Consider the following 24347-nt stretch of genomic DNA (forward strand, 5'->3'; position numbering starts at 1 on the left):
TACATTGAAAACAAATTTAAAAACAAAAGCAGCCGACAGCTTTAAGTCGGGAAACTTTTGTAGAAAACACAAAAAAATAAGGCCGGGTCCAAAAAATGCTAAAATGCGCTATTAAATACCGTGATTATTTTAATTAATTACATAAGCATTTAGATGGATCTTTTAAACTCATCGAAAATTATGACTGTTATTACTGCAGGTACTTTTAAAATAACTTCTGTATAATACCGGTACTTGACAATTGCTCGATTTTGAGAAACAGGTACATTAGTATTTTTTTGATAACTAAACAAATATACTATTTATGAAAAAGTATGAATACTTAAGTTATAAACATATATTTTTATACCGTAGTAGTTTTAGTGATTGCCTGGCAACCAACAGGGCAAGCCGGTTCGATCCTGAGAAGAATAAGTAGCTTATTGAAGCTTTAGAAATAGACCCAACTTCACAAATCCTTGTAACTTTAATAAATGTTCTTTACATTAAAGAAGTATCTTGTTGAAGGAGGTCTTGGTGAAAAAAGCTACAAAAGGCCTTCATTATCCACGCATTCTTCACATATATTTCGGTTAAAATATGCAATATCAAATCCTTGTCTAAATGCTACGCAATGCAGATCATAGAATACAATGATGAATATATATTTGAGGTGAACCATTATTTTAAACGTTTTAGATAACAAGTATAGTTAAAAAATGTGCTATACATATTTAAAACATATATTTCAGAATAGTAGCCTATTTTAAACAGCTATATTTCTTTACTTTCGTGTTTTAAACTTAGAACTAAAACTAGTTTTTTGTAAATACTCAATTTTATAGGCAACTACTTAGGACTTTTTTTTACATAAAAAGCCAAATTGCTTGACTCCAGCTATTTCAGAGCTTAGTTATCGCAGGGATCTTTTATTTTAAGTTATTCAAGCTCATAGAATGCTCTGCACAGTGTTTTTCATGCACTAAATTGCTCGCGCTTTGAAAGTAGTAGACAGTTAGTTAACTTCTGTTTTGTATGTGAGGCAATTTATTTTCTACGTTTTGTTTCATGAAAAATAGCTATTTTATAAATTGGGTACTTTGTTTTTTAGAAAATAATGTGTTTTCACAAATTAAAAAGTAGGGAAAAAATATGTGTTGTTTGTTAAATTTTAGAATATTTGTAAAACATTTTTTGAAATGTTTTAAATTATCTCCGATACAGAGATAAGTCTGGGTAAATATATCTATATTATTTATTTTAGAGACATACCGTATGAAGATTCTGAACCACAACTTTATTTTATATGGATAGCTTAATGTTACTGATACCTAAATAAATTGATAGGTATGGATTTTTTTTATTTTTCAGTTGAAGATGAATCCTGAATACATAAATTGTACGATTATGAACTGCGTGAAATAAAGTAGTCCGTGATAATTAAAATAAAATTATAAATGTTGAGTAAATTAATATCCACCGATCAAAGTACAACCATTGACTACATATACCTACAGGTATATATAGTCTATATATACCTGTATGTATATATAGTCAATGGTACAACCCAGTCTATTCGTGGCAATTCAACCAACCCAAGGTGCAACGTGACAAGGACAGACATTTGTACACATCAATAATGAAGGTCTGGACCCTTGTAATGTGCCCCACAGATAACATTGCTTGTCCCTGACTGAATTAATTACTTTGGTCTTTTGTACTCAAGTAGGTGCTTTATATTGTAACAGTTGCTTTTAATAGATCAATCTTATAACTTTTATTTATGTTTGAACAAATTATGAAAAGTGTAGGCTATGAATAAACCTTTGGTAAAATAATGTTATTACTTATTGGCTTTTTCTTTTACACAAAGTTACCTATTGACGGCTAAACTATGGCGTTTACTTTAAATTTCAAAGATGTAAGCCATTTTGACGCAGTAAGTTTTGCAACTTTATATCGTCGGAAACCCTACGTCACCTTATCGATACGGAAACCAACTTTGACAAAGTTTGCAAATGACTCAAGTTGCATTGTCTTATAACTTCACAATGGCGCAAATATAACACGGATAAAATGTTTGTTGGTACTTGAACACTTAAATGTGCTCGAATGAGTGTTAATAAACTCTTCTAATACATTGGAGATAAATGGTTTGCATATAAGAGGAATGATTTTGCATAAAACAATGATGATTCAATACGTTTTAATGTAAATTGATGAGTCACCAGGTAACACAGACACAACTTTTCTGTAGTCTTTTCGGTAGTCTAAAAAGTGCATTTTATACCACGCAGTTATTACCAATGGGATTTATATTTCCTTGGTGTATTAGCAAACTATTTTCCAAAAGACCTTTTATTTCTACATTGAGTAAAACTTTAGTGTGCAATTACTTATAGAATTTCCACTGGCAATCCTATGCAATCCTATTTGTAGTACTGCTACAATGTACCGATTAGTAATAAGTATTTAAATTATTATTCTTACCACTAAAGAAAATAATGTTTCACTAATCAATCATAGTTCTACAATCAATTTATATTATTAATGGTTTGTTCATGACATGTTTCAAGTGATACAGTTTTATTCTAACAATTTACACTCTTAAGCTAGTAGAAAAATTATGTAACTTACCTGATTACGTTTTAGACTTAAATGTGAAGAACCAATATGATTCTCTCATCTTTGATAGCGTATGACAGGATCCCTGATTATTGGATTATCTTTAGCGTTCGTGACATAATGTCTTCACATGTTGAACACGACATTAGAAAATGTTGTTATTGATAGATTGGTAGAGATATATTTTCAAGAAATTGTTTTAAGGTTAGTATAAATAATTAATGCTAGCCTTAAAAAATATTTCTTCACATAACAATTATTGGGTGCGGGCCTTTGTAAATCGGGACATCATATTGTAATACTATATAGTTGAAGTACATTTATTTAATTCTATACGAATTTATAAACATATACGACACAATTATGGCACAATTATTGTTAAATAAAAGGTCGATTTTTACCAATGTCACATGAAGGTTTGTAGAGTTGTTGCATCAATTTTGATTAATTATTTTAGTAACTTTAATTAGCATATTAACACGAAATAAATATAAGAAACAGAATAAATATAATTTTTTGATAACTTAACAAACATACTATTTATGAAAAAGTATGAATACTTAAGTTAAAACATATATTTTTATACCGTAGTAGTTTTAGTGATTGCCTGGCAACCAACAGGGCAAGCCGGTTCGATCCTGAGAAGAATAAGTAGCTTATTGAAGCTTTAGAAATAGACCCAACTTGACAATATTCTTGTAACTTTAATAAATGTTCTTCATTACAGAAGCATCTTGTTGAAGGAGGTCTTGTTATAAAAAAAAACAAACTACAAAAAGCCTCTCGCATAACTATCCACGCATTCTTCACATATATTTCGGTTAAAATATGCAATATTAAATCCTTGTCTAAATGCTAGGCAATGCAGATCATGGAATACAATGATGAATATATATTTCAGGTGAACCATTATTTTAAATGGTTTGGATAAAAAGTATGGTTAAAAGATGTGCTATACATATTTCAAACATATATTTCAGAATAGTAGTCTATTTTAAACATGTATATTTCTTTACTTTCGTGTTTTAAACTTAGAACTAAAACTAGTTTTTTTGTAAATATTCATCTTTATAAGCATCTACTAAGCAGTTTTTACATAAAAAGCCAAATTGCTTGACCCAGCTATTTCAGAGCTTAGTTATCGCAGGGATCTTTTATTTTAAGTTATTCAAGCTCATACAATGTTCTGCACAGTGTTTTTCATTCACTAAATTGCTCGCGCTTTGAAACTAGTAGACAGTTAGTTAACTTCTATGTTTTATGTGAGGCAATTTATTTTCTACATTTAGTTTCATGAAAAATAGCTATTTTATAAATTGGGTACTTTGTTTTTTAGAAAATAATGTGTTTTCACAAATTAAAAAGTAGGAATATAAAATGTGATGTTATTGTTAAATTTTATTTATAGAATATTTGTAAAACATTTTAAAATATGTTTTTATTGATCTTCGATACAGTGATGGTTCTAGGTAAAGATACCTATATTCTTTATTTAGAGACATACCTTATGAAGATTCTGAACCACAACTGTGTGTATGTCAGATAGCTAAATGTTACAGATACCAAAATAAATTGATAGCTTTGATTTTTTTTAATTTTTCATCTAAAGCTGAATCCTGAATACATAAATTGTACGATTATGAACTACATGAAATAAAGTAGCCCGAGATTATATTCATTAAATTAAATTAAGTTATTAATTTTGAGTAAATTAATATCCATTGATCAAAGTACAACCATTGACTATATATACCTACAGGTATATATAGTATATGCATGTATGTATATATAGTCAATGGTACAACCCAGTGTATTCGTGGCAATTCAACCAACCCAAGGTGCAATGTGACAAGGACAGACATTTGTACACATCAATAATGAAGGTCTGACCCTTGTAATGTGCTCCACAGATAACATTGCTTGTCCCTGACTGAATTAATTACTTTGGTCTTTTGTACTCACTTAGGAGGTTTATATAAAATATATACATGTTTAAAATAGACTACTATTCTAAAATATATGTTTGAAATATGTATAGCACATCTTTTACACAATATTGTAACAGTTGCTTTTAATGGATCATTATTATTAACTTTTATGTATGTGTGAACAAATTATGAAAAAAGTGTAGGCTATGAATAAACCGTTGATAAAATAATATTATTACTTATTGGCTTTTTCTTTTACATAACGTTACCTATTGACGAGTAAATTATTGTGCTATAAGATGTAAACCATAACGACACAGTAAGTTTCGCAACTTTATATCGTCGGAAACACTTCGTCACCTTATCGATACGGAAACCAACTTTGACAAAGTTTGCAAATGACTCAAGTTGCATTGTCTTATAACTTCACAATGGTGCAGAGATAACACGGATAAAATCTTTGTTGGTACTTCAAGACTTAAATGTGCTCGTATGTATAGTAAACTCTGCTAATACATTGGAGATAAATGGTTTGAAGTATATAAGAGGAATGCTTTTGCATAATACAATGATGAGTCAATACATTTTAATGTGAATTGAAGAGTCACCAGGTAACACAGACAGAACTTTTTACTTTCCCTCTCTTATACATGTTGTTACTGACAGACACGAATTATTGGACTACATTGGTCTAACCTTCAAAATCCCCAGCACGTAAAGGAAAACATGTTGGCCACTTTGAAGCACTTTATGTCAGATCTGACTATATTTCAGGAGAGAATGGACTAACTAACTTGGTTGACAGAATTCATCATTCGTTTACATGACACGAGCCACCTTCTTCACTCAGTTGAAAATCTGCCCTGTACAAGCTCGCATTAGTGTCTTTTACAAACTTCCATTAGAATCTATAATTTGTTTACTACTAACTTAATATTAACTTAATCCTTAAAACCTAATATTTGTTTTTGTCCCTTACCACATAAATATTGAGTTTGATTTCAGGTGGTAGTTAACAAAAGTGCATTTTATACTACGCAGTTATTTCCAATGGGATTTATTATTTCCTTGGTGTATCAGCAAACTATTTTCAAAAAGACCTATTATTTCTACATTGAGTAAAACTTTAGTGTGCAATTACTTATAGAATTCCCACTGGCAATCCTATGCAAACAGGGGGTCTAATTTCACGAATGTTTGTTCTCGCTGATAGACTGTTCCTTCAGACTGTTGTACTATTCGATTTCACCTGATTGATTGAAGGCTGGAATACCAAATAATATATTTTGTTCTTGTTTGGAATATCTTTAAAATCATAAATTAGCTTAAAGTATAATAGTTTCATTCCCAATCGTACAAAATAGTACAAATACTACAAAAGTTTTAAAATCCGTAAGAAAGTTTCTGGCTCAAAGTCTTGGATTTTATCTCATTGAAAGTAATTTTTATATCATTAACTTTGGACACAGCAAGTGACTTATCGAACTACAGTAAAATATGAGAAATGTTTTGATGTGTTTTAAATGCGGTTACGGCTAAATTCGCTGATGACAGCCTTATCTTGCTGAGTCTTCTTTTTACTTTAGCATGACTTTCATATAGTGTAAAACGTATTATAACATCATAAAATAAAAATGAAAATAAATAAGACTGATAATTTAAAGTTTATTTAGCTCACTTGGTCCCTCCTCCGTTACTACAACCAAAATGTATAGCACAAGTAGTAAAATATATCTTAAAAGAAGACAGGTAGATTTAGTTGATATCAGAATAAAAAATCTACACCATCATGAAACACAACATAAAAGTCTTCAGGAATATACTATAGCATAGGAAGAAGTATAATTTTTTTTAGGGTTATATAAGTAAATTTGTTTAGAAAAAATTGACACTTTAACCGCTGATGTAATAATGCTATTGTAACATGTAACTGTATTGCCCACATGGGAGTGTCTATAATCTTCAATATTAATGATCTAAATAATCTCACATCCCCTGTGTGTCTAAACATGCATCATCCGGTATAGGTACTCCAAGATCTCTTAACAATCCTGCTTCAGTAATATATTCTACACCATCGAAAAAATATTAACCGAAGAGGGGAATGGTTGTGAAAATCCCTACATCTTGTTTAACGCACAACCAAATAAAAATAAAATGTTTTCCAAAAAGTGGTTAAAATAACGCTTTCTACATCCGTTGGAACCAAAATAAAAGCTCTTTAATTAACATGACAAAAATATATATCAGTTATATACAGTTATATACAGTTATATACAGTTATATACAGTTATATACAGTATATATACAGTATTATATACAGTATATATATACCTATATCAGTTATATACAGCATTAATATAGGTTCTATGTAGGTACCATAGGCTGTGTAGTTATCATAGACTATGTAGGTATCATAGAATATGTTGGTATAGGTTCTATATACTAACGTTGGTACACGTTTGTATGTGCCATGTTTCGGTGTAAAACATTTTAGTAACATTTTAAAACAACAAATAATTGTTGTTTGGTGAACACCTATATGAAGGTTTTGTCACTATAAACATCTTATGGATCTAATTTGTAATATTATAATGAAGTAACATTATAAACTGTTAAGTTTTTATTATTTAAAGACAATTTTTAAATGTAACATGTGAATAGTAGTAGGAAAATGAAGTAAAACATAGGTTCAAGGGGAATATACGCTTAAATAGCGTTAAACGGTTTCATTGATTGTTTGACTTTATGAAGTTTTTTTTTATTACAATGCGATTGATAATGTTGAATTTTCCCGTTACTAATATTTGACAGAGGGTAAAATTGATTTAATACCACACATGTTTTAATAAAATGTCCTGCCTTTGGGAATATAATTAAAAATATAAAATTGACATATCTAGGTTTCCTTGTAGCTCTACTTTACCTTTTATTTTATATATGAACCATACAAATATTCCGATTGCCATGCTAAACAGAGGAACACAAAGCAATAATTCATTGTTGAATACAGAATCGTTTGTCTACGTCAGCATGAATGCATTCAGGTTCACCTTTACTGTGCAAACCATCCATTTACCTGAGAAATCTCAGATTTAGCTTATGGCTGTTTTATAGAACATTTTCCTGGACTAATTTTGACGATTCAATTGAAAAAAAAATTATGTTGGTGCATTAATTCATAAATGTATCCGAGATATACTGACAAATAAACAACTATTACCTTGCTTAAAACACTAAGGCAATCGTATATAGGACATTTAAGTAACTTATCTAGCTTAGATAAATCTTGAGAAAACTCAAGTTTTGGTTCCAAACTTGACACAGCTATCCTTAATCATTGGTCCTGTATAAACATCCATCTTATTAGTACAAAAAGTACACAAAGCACATCTTGCATATTCCCCTTATTATATATATATATTTCAATTACATATTTGGGTTTAATTTGTTTTAGTTGCGTGCTTAACTCATAAAAAACACGTCCACTTATAATGTATGATGTATTAAGAGGCTTTTCGTGAACACCAAGTATATTTATAACGTAATAGTGTTTGAATTTTGTAAACCCAAACCAAAAGAGAAAGAATGAGAGACAATACTTCTCACTAGAGAGAGAGAGAGAGAGAGAGAGAGAGAGAGGGGGAGAGAGAGAGAGAGAGAGAGAGAGAGAGAGAGAGAGAGATAAGGAGACAGAGAGATGGGGGGTGGGAGCGAGAGAGTCTCCCATAGCGACTACAACAACGTCATTACCTAGAAATTACAACCTCACAAATGTCTCCCTGGTGCGCCTTACATCTATATTACTACTTTTCTCTTCCACAGGAAAAAAGGGTGCGATAGAAAGTCTTTCTGAATAGAAAATCCATTTATATAAATTAAGTCAAAATAGATAGCTTATTAAATTATTTGTTTACTTTAAAATCTTTCCACTTTGCTTTTGCTGATAGAAGTTCCATGTTCAAAATAAACATACTTCAAAACTATTGCAAGATAATCTTTATAGACAATATAGTCGATGTAGTTACATGTTGTATCAACAGATTCTATGAAGTTACACAATAATAAAACACATATGACATGTCATATGTCTTAATACGATATACTAGGAACCTATTTTAGCCTAGTTATCATTTCTTAAGTTTGGTTTAATTTTTTAGTCCTTAAAACCACTCGTTAACATAGGAAGGAGCCCTTGTAATTAAATAACTTTTTCTTTAGAATGTACTATCAATACATTTAAAATATAGGAGTAGGCTACCTTTAGTGATTCTTAGATTTATGATAATAATTCATAAAAATGAATATGTTTAATTTAAATTTATTGTTAAATGAACCCTTTTAAAAACTAAAATCTAAAACACACTATAAGGTTTTTGAAAGGGAACGTATCTTTCCCAAAGTTATTGGAAAAGATAGGTTCTCTGTACACTACAATTCGCCCCAGGGGACTCCCTGATGTCGTGTTATGTATTTTACGCTACCAATAATTCTTGGTCTGAGGTTTTATGTATAAAGCTCCATATTTTATAAAAAGAAGGAGATAAATTATTGGTGTATGTATCAAATACATCGTTCAAGGTGAGAAAATAACCGGAGTTCAAAACCAAGTTGGTAGATATCCAGTTAATTTTATTCTCAAACTGGCCACATGTGTAACGTGAAAATGGAAGGGTGAATGTCAAAAACCAATTTTATTACAAATACAATAATTATGTATTAACTGCTGTGTTTAATGCCCTTTGGGTACTAAAAATACCTTTAAATAATTTTCTCTAATTCTCTTGATAACAAAAGAGCCGCTTAAGAGCATGACAATAGTTTTTTTTTTTTTTTTTTTTTTTTATAATAGCTTTTGTTGAAAGCCAAACATCTCACTAGTATTAATCCGGTACCATTGTTTGTTGTTCGATTCAACACAAACCATTTTGAACTTTATAAAATGTCCTTGATTATTTATACAGTTTTATAATGAACAAGCAAATGAAAAAGGGCTTTATTAAAAAAAAAAAAACTCATTCTATACAACCACTGGTTAAAAATTAGAACAATGGTTATATTGTTTTAAAGGTTGAATTAATCATCACAAACAAACATTTATGCATTCCAGAAAGTTTGATCAGACACTAGAAAACCAAACCAACACAATACCCCAGCAAACTAATCATTAAACAACATCCAATGTGATGAACTATGAGTACCAAGTTAGATTGAATACTAGCATTGAGTTATACTCAATGATACTAGACAAATTAGACAACTCAGAAGCTAGTTAATGGCGAGAGCGAGTTTTGAGGCAGAGCTTTGCTAATACAGATGATTTTCCTGCGAATGTAGTCTTTGTATTCTTTAGAAATGAACAAAGAATCAGACCATAAGCTAGTCCCATTGTTGACTGCACTAATATTTAAGCTAACTGATTTCCCACACAAAAATGTTTTTCACTATACTAGGCTACAATGAAAACAGTATATATTTTACGAAACTCTGTTAACCTATGGTTCCAAAATGTTTTTGATTCACCGATCAAAACATTTAAATGAAATTTTACGTAGCTTGTTGTATATTTTTTGGGGTTCTAGACATGGGATTGAACCTTCTAACTTTAACTATCTTCTACAAAATTTTTCTATAAAACCAAAATTTTCCAAACATTCAAATCAATTAGAATTATTGTATGGATGTATAAATGAACCAAACAACTGAAAGGTTTGCTGTGTGTTGAGTGTTTAGAATGCAAGTAGGTATCTATTTAAATTCATAACTCTTATTTAATCATTAAAATGCAATAAAACACCTCTAATTACAGTGGTAAAATGACTGATTTATTATTGTTAAGTTCTAGATAGTTTCCAATACTGGCCATTGTTGGTAAAAAAAATGGTCCATTGCTTGTGATAGAGTTCAGGAGGTTTGTATGACAACTTGTACTAAGACGACACTGAAGTTTATGTGTGTGTCAGGTCGAATATCGAATATCCATAACTATGTATACACTTCTCCGTTTGTCCTCCTTCCTGCCCTACTATTGCCTACGATTAAATTTTTACATATTTGCTTTTAAAAAATCATTATTTGGTATTCGATAGTTTATTATTTAGGAAAAAATGAAAAATTATAGAAAAAGCATAAAATGATAAAAGGTAAGAGACAATAATCGGAAGGACTAAGGAGATGTTTTTGAGAATAAAGTTAAGTTAATAAAATATTAGTTACCTCACTTTTACAAAGGTTCCTAAGACGATACAAATTTTATTTTAATGCAACCCACGTTTTTAACAGTTAACTAAATAATACAAAATATTTTTATTTAAAAATAATTGAAAGAAAACGAGGAGAATTTGATGACAACTTTGTTTCTAAGATTATTGATTAATCTCTGTACATTGTATGAGTTTACAAATTTGATAACTTAATAGTGGGAAACTACAACTTCAATGAACAAATCTGTGTCTCCGTAACTTAATATGAAATTCACAAACAAAGCTTTGTACTCAAAGAGGAGTCAATGAATATGGATGACTCGTCCTCTAGACTGGAGTGTGTGATTGGAGTAGAGAGTGTGTTCTACACGGTACGTTGTGTTGTAGAACACTGTGTATACATGCATAGTGTATGCACAGTGTTTGTACTCAAAGAGTAGTCGATGAATATGGATGGCTCCTCTAGACTGGAGTGTGTGATTGGAGTAGAGAGTGTGTTCTACACGGTACTTTGTGTTGTAGAGCACTATGTATACAGTATCTAACACCTAACTAAATACACAGTGTTTGTACTCAAAGAGTAGTCGATGCATATGTATGGCTCGTCCCCTAGACTGAAGTGTGTGATTGGAGTAGAGAGTGTGTTCTACACGGTACCTTGTGTTGTAGAGCACTATGTATACAGTATCTAACACCTAACTAAATACACAGTGTTTGTACTCAAAGAGGAGTCGATGAATATGTATGGCTCGTCCCCTAGACTGAAGTGTGTGATTGGAGTAGAGAGTGTGTTCTACACGGTACTTTGTGTTGTAGAACACTATGTATACAGTATCTAACACCATATAAATACACAGTGTTTGTACTCAAAGAGTAGTCGATGCATATGTATGGCTCGTCCCCTAGACTGAAGTGTGTGATTGGAGTAGAGAGTGTGTTCTACACGGTACTTTGTGTTGTAGAACACTATGTATACATGCATAGTGTATGCACAGTGTTTCAGATCAAATTACACAATCACAAACTTGACTTGTACCCTATACTATTAAGAATGTGTATGCACAGCAATTTATTATAAGACATTTAGAATTTAACAAAATTGCTTACATATTTTTTGTATTTTACTGTCTTGAATGGGTCTACTTAAGAGTCATTGGAGCCTAGACGTTCTAATAAAACAATTAAAAGAAACTACAAAGAAAGTTTCTAATCTCATAGTGCACTAGATATTTAAATTTTAACCACTTCAACGTTTGAAAAATATTTTTGATTAATAAATAACTTGCAAGCAGCTGTTTGAAATAATCCAAGATGGCCGCTAGTCTCCAATGACTCTTAATCAAAATACATATATTACATATACATATACATATATACATATATACATACTATACATACTATATACATATATATATACATATATATATACATATATACACATATAATATATAATACATATACATATATCTGCATTTTTTAATGCTTGTCCTTCTATCTTTTACCTATGCGTAGGTATTTAAAAGAAAAGATGAGTGAATGATTACATAAATAAGAAGATACCAGAACACCTGGCATCCATCTTGTATTAGAGTTCATTTTCAGAGAGCGAGACACTTCGATCAGCTTCCCGCTCATAGCCAAACATAGAGTAATGAACTTATAAGAACTTAAGATAAATTATACTATCAACACTTTATTGGCTACTTAATCAGCATTTCTTTAGCTTGGACCATTTTAAAGCCTTATGATCAGGGACAGCTGGGCCCTGTTGTTAAGTTACTGAATTGTTTAGGACCAAACCACCCACCTTCTGAATACCAGGTTGAGCCTTATATTGTTTCCCAAATCCAAGAATTGTATGGCAATTTATAAGGTCATTAAGGACGTTTCCATGACTGTCTTAAGATAAAACTTGTTTATGATTCGATTTTCTAATGCTGGATATTTGTTACTAATAGGAGACCCGTACGAAAATTGATCTAGGGAGGGCATAACCGTAAGGAAATTACCTTTTTTGTGACCATTTTTCCATCCACTGGATCATAGGCTTTAAAATGACATGCCTACCATAAAAATCGGTCCAGTAGAACGACTGAAAAGGGGATGTTACATAGAACCACCTTATTGTATTAGGCCTTTAGATTAAATATGTATTACCGCGTTAATTGAATAATTATACTATCCGATTAGTACATATATTATCTGCAATATTTCCAGGTATACTCTCCTCTATGGTTTGTCATACATAAAATACTGAAAAAAGATTGAATCTGGAATACACATCATCAAATATATGCACTAAGCTATACATTATTTGGATAAAAGCATTAAGAAAATGGTTTTATACAAAGGTTTAATTACAATATATAAAGGACATGTACATAAAATTACTTCGAGATCTCTATAGCCAATAAGCAATTATGTTTACACAATACTACTTCATTTGACCTTGATTGATTGATGATAAATTAAAGTTGTTGTGTTACATTGAATAGATTTACCAAAAATCTGTAATGTCTGATGAAGCAGTTTGGTTGTTCAGTTATAAATCTGTTACAAATTGACAGTTGAGCTGAGTAGAAGTGTGATTTATCTGTCGTGTTACAACGACACCATCAACTATTTTGTCTCTCACTCTACAGTCTGTACCACGACTTGTCCATTTTATGTAAATAAATACAATTTAATTTAGTTCAACTAGGCCACCACCAAATTGTAAAAGTTGCACACATTAAAACAGACTGTATCTTTAAATTTTATCAAGGAACCTCTTGTTTAGCAAGGTTTCAACAACAAATACCAATGTGATTGTCAATAATAATCTAACTTGACTTGGTGATAAGAGTCGTCAACTTAAGATGATTGTCGATGGATTTTTTCATGCTGTGATACATTATTCATGTAAGCTACATCGCAATACATTATGTAGCTCGGTCGAGGTGTAATTTGATATTCAATGAGTCAAAAGTAATGTGTAATACATACAACCCCGTTTGGTTCAATACAAGATTGCTTTTATGATAAGTTTTAAGATTGGTTGTTTAGCGATGTGGATTGTAGAATGAAATATTTTGTTGAATTTTCTTGGTTTTCTTGTTACATAAAGTATAGCCTTTGCATATTATACTAAGATTTAATAAACATTATATGTTGACTCAGGAAAATGAACAACTATCTCAATATACTTGTGTTTTAAAATTTAAAAAAATGCTGGATTTAGACATTGAAAAAATATTTTTAACAACACTTCAAACAATACTACAGGAACAGTATAGGAATTCGCACGTCTTCAATAGTTTTGCTAATCCGTATGATACGTGAAGGCGATTTCTACGAAACACTACTCCTCCGTTAATAATGGACGGATTTTTACAACCGATGTGTCAAAATTAAGTATTTTTGTGTAGACGCCCCCTTTCACCAATTCCTGTAATAAAAGTCCTCGGGCTTTGCCTCACAGGCCATCAAAATACCAAGATGTATTATGTAGAAAAAATTTGGTTACTTACACAAACTTGGTTACTTTATTGATTGCATCTGTTATAGTAAACACATGATACACACAAGAGCGTTCGCTTTCAGAATAGTTCGTTACGATAACTGGAGTGGAGTGATTGATTACATTACCTAAATTATGACTGTTATTTGTTTTGAATTTACGCCTGTAATACTTTGCAATTGCTCGATTTCGAGCAACAGGTGTCTATTAATTTGTTTTTCGTTTATTTTGTCTTTTATTATGACTCCGTATACTACCGTAGGATATGTATGTACTATATTTATGAAGGTTATAGAACACTAATGTCATTATAGAGCACAAGTTCAGTGTAAAGTTGGAAAGTTTTACCGTCAGGTCTGTATTTGCATTTCATTACGCTATCAGGAACTCTAGTTAGAATAAGTAAGGAAGCAATTTAAAGTTGTAAAATTGAATTGCATTACCGGCTAAACCTTACAACTTGTCGTTATAACCTTAACTTTTAAATCTAAATCGAAGTTATTAGAAAACTTTCATCTCAAATGCATAGTTGTATTTTAAGGTATTTTATTTGGTGGTTAATCAGAACACAATTACTAGTCTAATTGGTAGATGGGAGCAAAGTCGGGTAACGAGCTGGTCTGGTGGTAGAGCGCAGGGCTTCGGTATCCGAGGTCCCGGGTTCAAATCCCGCCAGTCACCGACGGATTTTATCCATATGATAATGCCGCAACCCTCTAGGACTAGCCTGAAGTAGTTGGACTAGCCTGTCTATAGTTCCGGGATAGACCGTCCTAGGATGTGAAGGTGGGACATAAAAAAAATGGTGGATGGCTTTGGTTTAAGAGGTTTGGGTTTAAATAACGAATTGTGTTTAGCTATCACATAACACCATGGTGCATACATAAGGCCATGGCACGGATGTTGGATAGATTCTCTAACCATAGAATTACTCTTTATTTGTTATACCACCATAAAATTAAAACATCCTTGTAATAAGTTCCGAAAATCAAAAGTGTCAATAAATTTGTGGTATATTATAGGGTCGCCGGATTACTGCCCCCCAAGCAGGCTCCTACGTCATACTGACGTCAGAGACCGGGGGGGGGGCAGTTTTCCAGTCACGGACACTCAAATTTAGTTGTCAAACAGTTCTAATCTAACCTAACCTAACCAACCAAACTTGCTGTAACATTTCGAAAATCTGTTTTATATTCACCACATGCCTTTTCTATCTAACGGAATTACTCGAATTAAAATTAAAATTACATAGCATGATTTGTCTAGAGGGGGGTAGTATTCCAGTCACGGACACGGCTTCCATATTGGTTAGTTAGCAGATTTTGTGACATCGCGTTTCACCTGGGGGGGGGGGTAGTTTTCCGGGGGATACTATTCCGCATCCCCATATTATACAGTGTGAGCCCCTTTCACAGCTGGTGTTGGTGTTTTATGGGCCTAAATGGTTTAAGGGACACCCGGGTTGGCCATACACTATTTGAGTTAGACAAAGAGGCAAGACAATGTGAGACAAGAGATTGATTTGGTTATTCAATGTGTCTCTTGTCATGCAGAAAAGCCTTTGCAATGTAATTATTTTAGTAAATACTCGTATATTGCATGATATTTACCAATTGCATTTTTTGACCAACTTACAAATGATGTATACAATCATCAATCAATTATCAATTATTTGAGATTGGCGCCACCTGTGTGCGTGTTTTAACCCAAATATTAGTAAAGGGTATTTTAAGAAGAGGAGGGAAAATGCTTTTACACACACATGTAACCATGTGTAGTTTGATACTCCTGAATTTATCTGACTACTCACTGAAAACCCCCTCTACTCTGTTAGACACAAACCTGGAATTGTTTGTCACATTGCTTCAATTCAGGCCAACATGTGACCTAAGCCCTCGGAGCTCTCACTGCTTCTGACATTTAGATTCTTTATGGCCTACACCGCATCCCTGTCAAGGTCGAGCTTCTTGGTGCGGAAAATACCCAGGATGTAATGTGGCACACAGGTCCAATTGTCCACACTCCGTCATCATCGGTATGGCCGTGTCCACCAACAGCAGTCATACGAACTGTTGAGCCTCCAGGTGGGGCCTTTCCCAACGCTGGCAGTGGATAAAAGTATGTTCCGTCGGGAATGCCTGGGCAGTATAAGCAATCGGATGACACGGCTTTGCCCATCCTGAACAGATGCGACCGGTAAGGATGAGTGTAGAATGTTGTGAGATGAACTGTTTAGCTTTGGTACTGACTAAGATCAGCTGGTACATCGACCAGGATAATTTATTAAAGCCCAATGATCAGGAACAGCTGGGAACGGTTTTGAACCATCAAAAAGCTACTGAACTTTCTCAGGATCGAACCAGCAATCTTTTGATTGCTAGGCGAGCACCTTAGCCACTGAGCTACGCAGCCTATCATCGATGTATCCATAGGTAATCAATTTCAGTGTTAGTAATAAAGAAGAATATTGTCTTGAATGTGGCCTTGAAGAATAATAAATACATCTTATAATTTTGTAATTACAACAATTTCAATACTTATTATGTTAATTACTACACATTATGCCTCTTGAGGGATTAATTTAATTTAATTAAAAAAAAAAATTAATAGAAACATTACCCAGTATTGCATGTTGAGCAAAAAGGAGGGAACCTATCTTGGAAATGGCCTGTGAGAAGAATAAATGGCCAACGATAAAATATTAAGCAGTGTATAGAGCGGCAGGAAAGGTAAGGATCCTTAACCTGGATCTTGCTAACACGTAGGTATATTTTACACCAAAGTATGTATAAAATAGGTGGACCATTACCCCGATCAAATGTAAAAGTAAATTTTATAACACACATTTTTGTTAATACGAAATTTCATAAATAACTTTGATTTTTTTTTAGCATATATTGTTTACGTTAAAGTATTATTGATTATGATAAAATGTATTGTGATCAAATTTCAAATCATTTCCTTATAATACTTCTATAGATATTTTCTACCAAACTAAACAAATGAACCAAGGTAATTAATTGATCACGTTAAGATATGGGAAAATCTGATATTTTCACCTAAAAGCAAGTATCACAGGCAAAGCTGTTGTAAATATACGACCTACAAGCATTGCAATGTTCTGGGCAGGGGACCAACATTTATTCCAAGACCGAAACATGTGCTACATCACTAAATATTCTGTGTAAATATCTTCATAAAAGCTATATCAAGCAAGCTATAAACCGATGCACAATTAAATATTTACTTGTATCGATTTAATCTACTGGAAACTAATCACAATTTCTTACTTTATTAAATCTAACACGAAGGTTTTCAATACAATTAAATTTATTGGCTATGCATGTATACATATTTATATTGTTTAACAAGAAAAACAGCTGCTTTAAATTAAAAACATATGGGAAAGAAACACTAGCGCAGGTAGAGGGCAAATTGGGAACTAATAAAGGTTAAGGTAAGTAAATCATGGGAAAATAAGCTTATCGTTTTTATCATGCTCTAAATTAGAGCATTAAAAACAATTGTTTTCTTTAATATCGGCTGTCATAAAAAAAATAGCTACTTTCTGTACGGAGTACATATTAAGAAGAATTCAATAATTACGTTGGAAACTGTAAAAAATCTAAATTTTGTTTACAGTTTAAAGGCGAAACTAACCAAACTATACTATAAGTTTAATCTGAAAATTTATTTTAAGATTTGACGAGTTGGGTTGACCTTTTCAGTCCAATTGCAAATTAACAAAGACCTTCAAACAGACAAATGCTTAGCAGAAAATTAATTTTGACACTAATGATACCGTAATGGGCATCGAGACACATTCTAATATCATCAAACGCCATATCTGAGAATCTGTTGTCAAAAACACGGCCAGAGAACAAAGTCGCAAGTGGTTGAAAGAGTCTCTATTAGTCCCATGTTATTGCAATCCCCACTGTAAGTGGCTCGTTTCTGACTGTTTATATCATCTGCTTCATAAGGTTTGACAATTTCTCATTTACTTTGTCGGGAAAATATAAAAGGAACTTTGCTGCTCAGTCATTTAAATTGAAACTCCTAAGTTTACACTATTTACCCTGAGGTATTACGATTATTTTACTGTAAAAAAAATTTAATGTAATTTTTTATATCAGAGTGGTTATCAAACACCAGAACAGTTTTTTTTTCTGTGGGCTCGCATAACAGTCAAAAGGTCGGCAGTTCGATCCAGTGAGGTACATATCTTTTTGAAGGTTCAACATTTATTTAAGCTATTTTTGATCATTTGGATGTCAATAAATGCTCAAAGCAAACTGACGATCTTAGTAATTCTAAAATCTAAATCTAAGTAGGCTTACTGTATTGTTGACTGACAATATAGAGTTTGATTGTATTTTATTTTTTGGCCATACAGTTAACGTTACATGTAGCCTAGTATCTTTGACTAATAATCAATGCTAGTACGTTCTAAAATTTCTGCGGTTTAAGATTAAGGTTTCCCAGGTCCCCTCCACCTTTTAGCGAATTTCCCATATAGGGAATAAGCTATTTTTGATTAATGAATAAATCATCTGATCAGCTGTTAGCTGTTGTTTCAGAAGGCAAGGTTAGTTGAAGGGGATGGAACCGCTTCCCCTAAAACCACTAACATTTTCTGAACATTATGGTATGGCATGTCGTTTGTGGAACTTATATGATTGTTTTTCAGTTTCATAAATACTGAATTGACCCACACAGTTAGATTATTAAAGGAACTTATTATTAACTACCGAAACTGTCATTTTGTGAAGTTCACGACAATTCTTAAGGATTCAAGTTAGGATAAGATGAGACGTGTCACACAGAATCAAAATATTCAACGATAAAAATGCATGGTTGGTTCCAAGACATCTCTGGCCTCATAAAATATTGTTTCGTCCCTGGAATTCTCCTGATGCAGATTTGTACCTCTTGTGATACGTTATTCACGACACCACCAAGGATACCACATAATGCATAGGTATCTCCATTATTAATATTTAGTTTCTTTTAGACTTCAAGACCAAATTACTAAACTCCGTTCACAAAATTAAGACGGTTGTTGTGTAAGCAATTGTTTCACCCTCCCTACCTTACCCTACATTTGAAACAACAGCTGGAGAACTTTTGTTCAACCCAAAAAGGTTGTTTGGGAACTTTATGGGTTAGGTTAGGTTAGGTTCCCTTCAAACCGCCTAAACTTTGTGAACGGACTATAATTTCGAGAGCAATTGATTACTGAACGTATCTTTCCTCTATATACTTATTACAAAAAGTTTTTTTTCATAACATTTGTTGATAAAAAATTACAATATAAAACTTTATGATCTAGCAGAGAGACGCATAGTAACTAAAAAGGATATTTCCTTTAGAGCACCCCCTTACGTTTGATTCATTTCAATATTTCATATTCCACACTCAGTGATGCTTACCATCTTTATAAACGTTAACATATGAACAGCTGATCCTTCAGTTGAATATTGACCTATAGTCGGATTGTAAACAAGGGACAAACCGTTAATGGAAATTGATTTTAAATGGGCTATCTCTTGTGTAACTATAACCTGATTGGGGTAGGTTAATAAATCTAATTGTTAAAAACCAAAGCAAAGAATTAATATATCGCGTATATTAGAAATTATATTCAGCTAATATCTGTCTCCAACAAACAAAATCTTTAGATAATAAAAGAGTATTGCATTGGTCTTTATGCCACTAAAAAAAGTGTTGAACCCTAGTAAAAACACGCACAAGTCCTCTGGAGTAACATATTTATGTATATTGGTCGTATATCTAGTGTCAACGAAATTGGTATTTTCTGTGAAATAATAACGTGAAAAAAAACATTTTATGCATGTTAGGAATTGGACATTCATTTCGGCACCATATTCTGGAACGCTAACCACGAAAATAGATATCATCATACGCACTTACAAATTAGAAAAATGTGTTTTGTTGTGTTGGAAGTCTTAGTTTTTTATATACCTTAAAGAGCACATTGTATACCCATAAGCCTTAAAAAAATCTGTATACAGTATACAGTTTTTTAATAAATACTGAATCTCCACAAAAATAGTTTTGTAAGGATAACATAGAACCGTTTTCCTGTGATACCGATTTTCCTTTTGAAGTAATAAGTAAACGTCGACATAAGACACATGATTCTCGAGCACATGTATTATGTAAGTAGGTGACGTCTCGAGGCAATAAGGGCATGTCTTACCTGGGAACCCCCCAATGCGATGTTCCTTCTCCACTCCTCCTCACCCTTTCAATACTCATTATAGTCCGTATATGAGCCAGCATATATTCTCAAAGTTTGAAATGAATTAATTATATCATTTAAATTTTTTGTTCTTTATAAAAATGGCTACTGTTCATATTACACATTAAAATTTAATTTCTTTAGACAATTTTTAGTTGACAAACTATTACGAAATTTCCATGAGTAACCTAAAATTTACTCGTATGTTAAAGACCAAATTATCCAAAAACGTTACATTTGTAATTTTAACATTGTCAAATCTTACGGTATATTACTTTCCTTTAATTTGTTTGGTGTGCCGGAAATGGAACCCATATCTTGCACCAAACTCCAACTAATATTATGCTAGTAATAACACACTCCTGTAAACTATAGTGCAATTTTTATTGTTCATGAATCGTGCCAGCATATATTTGAAAGGTTTAATATTTTTTTCAGACAAAAAGTTCACTTCTTAAAATCCTTCATCAGTAGTAGTCATTTAGAATGTTTTTTTAAGAGGTTGGTCACCTCTTTTAACCTTGCATTTGCCCGTCCACATAGACTACAGATCTGTGCGTGGAATGTATCCAGCAAAGCAAGGGATGAGCCGGTACAGTACAAAGGTGAACTGTACTGACTGTAGGCTACTGATAAATTTTAGTGGCATTGACCAGGATCCGAACCCACGACATCGCTGCCTTGGGCCCGAAGTCCGTGACGCTACCAACTGAGCCACCGACTCACAAACTATATACCTATATAACCTATATAACTATGTGTTACATTAGTCACATAAGACTAATATGAGAGGAATAATGTATGCAAATTCCCAGCGATATACTGAATTCTATTTACAGAAATTTGTGTAAATGTTAGAGTTATTTTACAAAACATATTTTCCAAAATAAAAGTAAATTCCTCAGAAATACATCTTATAACCCATGAGATCTGTTTACTGATACTATGTAACGTTTGCTTATTAGTGCCATATTAACAAAAAATTATGAAGACTTTCAGCTCTTTAAAAACAGCAATTTATATTTTTCAAACACAATTTTAAAAACTACAACCTTTTCATCATCTCTCATTGCGTTGTACTTGAGTGACGTCAGAACGTTGAATCTCTCTCAGCCGATTCTGACAGTTGTCCGTCAACAACAGGGTGAAGTTGGTGACGTCATCGCATGACGTCAGGGAGGGGGTGGGGGTGGAACTGTCCCTCACAGCAAATAAGTCCTCACACGACCCCTCGGCTTGTAGTTGTATATTCTTCGCTATATTACTGCATAAACTGCCTTCAAATCTTGGAAAGTCTGGGAAATTGTTGACATCACGAGTTATACCTGCATTTATCATGGAATTGTGTAAATTGAAGTTAAATCATTACCATACTTCGTTTTAAACTTTTCTCACAACAGTCATATACGGCAACTACTAGTAAATTATTAAGTAGTGCAACAATGAAATTCACAATGATTTCCTCTTATTGTGACGTAAGTTTCAAATCACATAATGCACAGAAAAATAAGATAATAGAGATAACATTCAATGGTATACTTAAGTGGTGTCTAGCACTACTGCTGGTGTCTAGTGCATAGTCTAAGTTTTTATAATTTCACCTTATATCGTTATCGTAGGCTACTTATCCATAAAGAACTTGAACTTCATTTTGAAAGAAGTTTCTTTGGAAAAAACAGTTTATTTAATTTGTTTTGGTAACAACACTCAACGCTGTAGGAAACAGTTATGTTGTTGCATTAAAGTAAGATTTTCTAATCTTATAAAATAATATACCAATACTTAAGCATTAGACAAAACGTAAAATCTCTTTTGAGATCTTGTACCTAAAATTATGAAAGCGAATCGTTTAAACGATCAATTAGTTCTCAATGGGTAAACTTAAGGTTTTTTAATCTAACTAATACCTCATTGGGGCTTAGATAGATTTTAGTGTAAAATAGTTTTCATTTTCAACCACCATTCTTTAAGTAGCATCGAAATAAATTGAAGCATTTCTTAAGACGTACGTACTCTTACTATCTTCAAAGAGATCTGTGTCCTTCACTACAGTCGGCTCCTGGTAGTTGAGAAGTCTAGAATGGACTGGACAAGGAGGAGAGTTCAGCACAGGACAGTGGGGTAGGTGGAACGTGCTCTGTAACATTATTTTGAATATAATAGATTTTTAACATAGTATTGTATATAACTCTGTAATAAGTGTAAAATACCAACTCTATTCACTCTGGCATGGTTGAGTTCCATCCCACATGCAATGAGTATGGTTTTACTGTTTATAAGATATAATGAACAACATAGCTTATATATTTTTGCAAGGATTGGGAGTGCTAAGGTTATACTCTAAGTTTACAAAGCATGTTTTAATATTAGTCGCACAGTGAAAAAATTAAAAGGTATATTAGCGTGATTTGCACCATTTGAGTGAGCTCCAGTTTAAACTGTTGAGGCAAAAGCAAAGTCTGGGGTCAAAAATCAAGTTTGACCAAAGATGTATTTTTCGTCACACTGCATTATTCTAGGAACTAATTCACAAAACTTCTTGCTCAGTATTTATAATTGTAAACTAGCTCACAAATTTACTCTTTTTAATTAGAAGGAAGTTATATGCATTAGACATAACACTTCGGTAGCTATGTCATGAATCGCGTCACAGACACACAAATTTATAAGTGCAATATCCCATTATTCCGTAGCATAAATATGAAGAAACGAATTCCAAATTTAACTCTGAGGTTACAACAAATGTCAAGCCAATGTTTTTAAGAAGGCAAGTAAGTCGGATTTATCAAAACTACAATACTAGCGGAATCTCTAGTAATCGTAGATTTAAAAATAACTTTTATAAATACGATATGATAGAAGTTTACATGTATTAGTTATTCCTTTCTACGTCTAAACGTTGAGATATTCTGTCCATCCACTGAGTTTGTTAGGTTATAAAAACAAGAAACAAGATAAACTGTCTGTTACTGAATGTTACCCTCTTCTGAATCATGTGACAACCATTAGTCTATATAAACTATGCACGACTTTGTTTGAATAAATGTTAAAAAATTCTAACACTAGGGATGCGTAGAGTCCAAGGTAATGGCCCCAAGAGACTAGGGAGTATGTAGTTTTTTTTTTACAAATTCACTTACCAACTGTCTCCTAAACATCTCCTGCTGTCTTATCATGTTATCATTTTCCTGTCTTTCTTTCCCCAATTGTTCTTTTTGTTCGATAACCTTTTGTTTCAAATCTTCAATAGTTCGTCTCATTTCCGTTATTTGGGTTTTAAGCTTACACCTGTATATGTCTGAGTTATTCTCCAGTACTTCATGCTGCTGCATTTTTGTCTCCATTGTTTTTCTAAACAGTAAAAAAAGACAAATGAGAATATTGACTGTTGTTTTTTGTTTTTAACACCCACTTACCGAAAATCTGAACATTCTTTAGTAGTTAGCTATGTACTGTTATGCAGATATTTAATCATGGAAGACCATAACCAAAAGAAATAGTTTTTTATAAGTTTTAATAAATAAATAAATGTATTTTACCTAACCCGTCATGTTAAACTTCCCTATTCCAAGCGTGATGTATACAACTTCTTTACTTCACGAGTGATGTAAAGTTGAAAAAACTCACTCGGGGAGGTAAAGAAACCCATTTAAATAACATTGAGTGCTTAACTTAAAAAATATACCTTATGGAACTAACTACGTTTAACGCTAGAAATCAGCTGTGCGCTTGAATTTTATTGTTATGCTTTGAAGAATTTTCCTTACCTAGCTTTTGTTTGTAAATGAACGTTACTGTTAGAAGAGGAGTAAAATGGATAATGAAAAATATTGTTCGTAACCTTCTGT

General features: G+C 32.4%; 1 protein-coding gene across 1 annotated transcript; it reads right to left on the reverse strand.

Annotated features, from left to right (window-relative positions):
* Positions 1 to 21558: 21558 nt before the first annotated feature.
* LOC129003366 (uncharacterized) lies at positions 21559 to 23843 on the reverse strand. The gene is made up of 3 exons (XM_054431658.1): positions 23640 to 23843; positions 22513 to 22636; positions 21559 to 21824 (listed from the first exon to the last, which is right to left on the reverse strand). Exons 1-3 carry the CDS (start codon positions 23841 to 23843, stop codon positions 21559 to 21561), a joined length of 594 nt encoding a protein of 197 aa, XP_054287633.1.
* Between the last annotated feature and the right edge of the window lie 504 nt (positions 23844 to 24347).

Source organism: Macrosteles quadrilineatus, unplaced genomic scaffold (assembly GCF_028750875.1).
Source record: "Macrosteles quadrilineatus isolate MER2022 unplaced genomic scaffold, UCM_ALF_1.0 Scaffold_9__3_contigs__length_116548681, whole genome shotgun sequence".
Taxonomy (NCBI): Eukaryota; Metazoa; Arthropoda; class Insecta; order Hemiptera; family Cicadellidae; genus Macrosteles; species Macrosteles quadrilineatus.